Source organism: Plasmodium coatneyi, chromosome 7, assembly GCF_001680005.1.
Source record: "Plasmodium coatneyi strain Hackeri chromosome 7, complete sequence".
Classification (NCBI taxonomy): Eukaryota; Apicomplexa; class Aconoidasida; order Haemosporida; family Plasmodiidae; genus Plasmodium; species Plasmodium coatneyi.
The window spans coordinates 1,718,916-1,723,064 of NC_033562.1; the positions used below are offsets into that span (position 1 = coordinate 1,718,916).

The 4,149-nt window shown below is 33.2% G+C and overlaps 1 protein-coding gene across 1 annotated transcript; it reads left to right on the forward strand.

The window, feature by feature from the left end:
- Positions 1–2,792: 2,792 nt before the first annotated feature.
- PCOAH_00019180 (KIR protein) lies at positions 2,793–3,709 on the forward strand (the record flags this gene model as incomplete). The annotated part of the gene is made up of 2 exons (XM_020058727.1): positions 2,793–2,810; positions 2,882–3,709. 2 exons carry the CDS (start codon positions 2,793–2,795, stop codon positions 3,707–3,709), a joined length of 846 nt encoding a protein of 281 aa, XP_019914069.1.
- Between the last annotated feature and the right edge of the window lie 440 nt (positions 3,710–4,149).

Here is a 4,149-nt window from a genome sequence, read left to right on the forward strand (position 1 = left end):
AGTAAAAGAAAACTATACACACCTTAAGTGAAGTTATTCTTGACTCCCACCCTTCCCCCTTCTTAAAAGTGTTAATCTTGATACCGTCCACCTCCTCCCTCCTTTCCTTAAAAGGTTTAATCTTTACATCCACTTGAACCCTTAAAGTGACTGTTTCAGTTAAAATAACTTCAGCAGTCTCATACACGAGGGAGGGGGGATGCACATTTCCAAAGGAAGTTCACGCACCCGAAGAGGGTGAACTTAAAAAAAAGAAAAAAAGGATTACATTGAAATTAATTTCATTATTTTTTATGTTCAGGTGCAAAAGCAGAGGGTGCTCAAAACCAAGGAAAAAAAACCGAAGGTGCACAAAACCAAGGAAAGAAAGGAGAAGGTGGTGATGCTGCTAGCAGTGCCGTTGCACCTGCTGCTATATCTGGTGGCGTGTTGGCTACCATAGGATTACCTGCGCTTATGTTCCTTTTATATAAGGTAATATAATAGGTACAATTACAATTGTCATTATCATTACAATTTAAAGTAGTAATTATAATTGTAATCATAATTACAATTACAATTATAATGGACAATTATAATGGGCAATTATAAATGGACAATTATAATTGCAATCACAACTGTAATTGCAATTAGAAATACACTTAAAATTATAAATAGAAACATATATATATTAGTTATTTTTATTTTTCTATATTTAAAAAAATAATTGTTTAAAATATGAGCAGTAATTGTACATATATATATATTCTGCGCATACATATGTGCTCACCCTCCTTGCCCACTCCTCTTCCTTTCTTTCTTTTCCTTCTTTCCTCAGTATACCAATTTATTTTCTGGAATAGGTGGAAACCTTTCCGGTGAGAAGAGCAGAAGGGGAAAGAGATATGTTAGGCAAGACTTAAACGCATTCTCAGACGACTCGAGAACAGAATATTCCACAGTAGGCTCTTCATCGAATTTAACAGGAGGTTCAACAACAGATGAATCCACTATATATGGTGGGTCATCATCTGGAAGGACAAATAATGGTAGAGAGACACAGCGAAATAATATAAGTTATGGACGTATGTGATGCGCTCCATTAAAGGTGATGTACCATTAAATGTAATGTCTTTCCTCCCTACACACGGGAGGAAGGAACAATAAATGACCACCGCACAAAGAGTATAAAATATGGAAGCAGCAAAAATGACATTTTTTCTTCTCTTTTTTTCATTTTCCCTTTTCATTTGTGTATGTTTTTGAATAACGCTCTGCATTGCAAGACGAAAAGCAATACTTCAAACGTGATATGAAAAAAGGAAAAAAAAAGAAAAGAAGAAAGTACAGAAATTTTTGATAGAAGTATTTAATATATAAAAAAAAAAAAAAAAAAAAAAAAAGTAGTGTATAATCACAAATTTTTTTACTCCTTCCTCCAAAATTTCTCCTGCTCAAAAGAAAAAAACGAAAAAAGGAAAAAAAAAAAAAAAAAAAAGAAAAGAAAGAATTTAATTAACATATATTTTGGATCTACAGTAAAATGAGGAATGTAACGAACAGGTGCATGATATGAAAATTCTTTTTTTTTTTTTTTTTAACATATATTAATTAAATAATAACATGAAGATTTTAATGAAATGAAAGAAGAGTAGAAAAATAAAAAATAAAAAGTCCAAAAAATTAAAAATAAGGGTGTATTAATATATAAAATCTAATGTGCGTTAAAAAAAAAAAAGGGGGACGTAGCTCAAATGGCGCACAATGCACATTCCTCATATAAATAAGCAAAAATAATGCTCATCAGAATAAAAAAAAAAATAAATAAAGAAAAGAGCATTATTATTCTTCTCTAAACCATCATAAATGTAATGAAAAAAAGGAGCATGGAGGGGAAGAGGAAAGAAAAAAACGCTCTCTGGGTACATACATATATGATAACTATTATTTTGGTATTTATTCATAACTTATGGAAAAGCACACTTTTCATAATAATAACAATAATAATAACCATAATAATAGTAAAACGGATAATGTAATAAATGATGCATGTTCAAATTTTTGGTAAAAGGAAAATATGCACTTCCTTCTATGTACGTACTGACGGAAGCATGTGCGTGCGTGCACAAAGAACAACAATAATAATATGATGTTATGAATAATTACCTATAGCACAATAATATAATAAATGTAGGGGAGAAGTGAGGATTCCTTCCTTCCTTAGACCCTCTATTTCCTTCTTCCTTAGACCCTTCCTCTACATTCTTTTCATTTAGTTCTGCTTCTTATATATATATTTTGCTCATAAATATATATTGTTCATAAATATATATATATATTTTTTATTTTCTGTTCTTCCCTTTTGTACTTTAATAATAAGGGGAGAAAGAGAAAGAGAGAAAAATAATTCGACATACATACATATGTATGTGTATAATAGAATATCGCTACTGCTGTTCGAGGAATTATATGAAAAATATATGTGTATATATACTAATTAAAGGAAGAAGAATTAAACCTTTGCTGCTCCATATATTTATATTCATAATCATATTGTGGAAGGTGCGCAAAATATATATATATATGCAAGTATATATATATTCTCTATAAATATATATATACATATATAGAAGAATTTCCAAAAAAAATTACACATAGAATCATATACACATAAGCAATGGCACAATATGTAAGCTTCCTCCTTATAACCCGTTCCTTTCCTTCCTTTCCTTCCTTTCCTTTTTCCTTAATATAAATAATGATGTATTTATAATATATAAAAATTACTCTTTATGCAATAATACACACACACAATGAATGAATTAAGGAATGTAAGGGATACACATGTACATACTTACATACATATATTTTACTCTTTTTTTTGTCAACTACATATTTATAGCCACTGAGTTCAACAAGTTTACCTGCACATAAGTACTTCTATGACCCATTTAAGACGGACGCCGAAACCTGTACAGACAACAGGACGGTAGATATACAAACCAAGCTGACTCAATATTCGAGCTATGGAATTCATGTTAATCAGATTGAAGAAGCAATATGCTTTGTGTCCAAAATACATATATTCAAGAAATACCCAAAATATAACGACCGTTGGCATTTTTTATATTATTGGGTAGGAGAACAAATATGGAACGCACTGGGAAAGTCGGACACAGATAAGAAGAACCAATTCCCAACCATCTTGAAGGAGGTTTGCAATATAATAAAGACTAAATGTGAACGTGATAATGTAGATGGAAGTGGAAAATGTGAACTTCTTTGCCCGGAACAAATGGACGGAACCACTTTCGAACAGGATAAAAAAGTATTCGATTTCTTCAGTAATTATAATGAAATAAAGAATTATGTATACGGAGGTGAGGCCGATTGTCAAACGCATTGGCCTTCTTACAAGTCGGAAGTCGAATCAGCATGTACTACTGTAGAAAATTATTGCAAAAAAGTAGGGACACATGAGAGAGAACCATACTGTATAAATTTCCCCCAAAATCATGGAGTTTACTGTAAGATGACACTACAAAAATTAGAGTGCAAATCACCACAAGATGCAGTACCAGAGGAGCAGGAATCGACATGTCCTTCTGAGGATGCAAATACACAACTCTTCGAAGAAAGGATACGTTCAGCCACCACCACAGCAAGCATTTCTTCTATACTCGGCACACTAGGACTAACGGTAGTTCCTTATGTCCTATATAAGGTATAATTACCCCTACAACTAAAAGTAATATAATATAAATAACAGTATTTCCACCTAACAACCCACCTACCACCCCTAATAACCTTCCTTCCACTTACCACCCTTAACAGCATTCCTTCCACTTACCACCCCAACCACCTAACAAGCCTTCCTTCCTTAGGCCCCCTTCTTAGACCCCCTTCTTAGACCCTCCATCCTTCCTCCTCCATAGACACTTCCCCTTCTTCTCCTTAGACCATCCCTTTCCTTCCTTCCTTCTCCTTAGACCATCTTTTTCCTTTCTCTTCCTTAGACCATCCTTTCCTTCCTTCCGTTCAGTATAAACCATGGTCTTCCTGGTTTGGTAACCGCACTTCCGGAGGAAGCAACAGAAATGGAAGAAGAAGAGGAAGAAGATCGGCCGGGCGTGATATTGACAACTTAACAGAAACTTCTACTATAGGTCC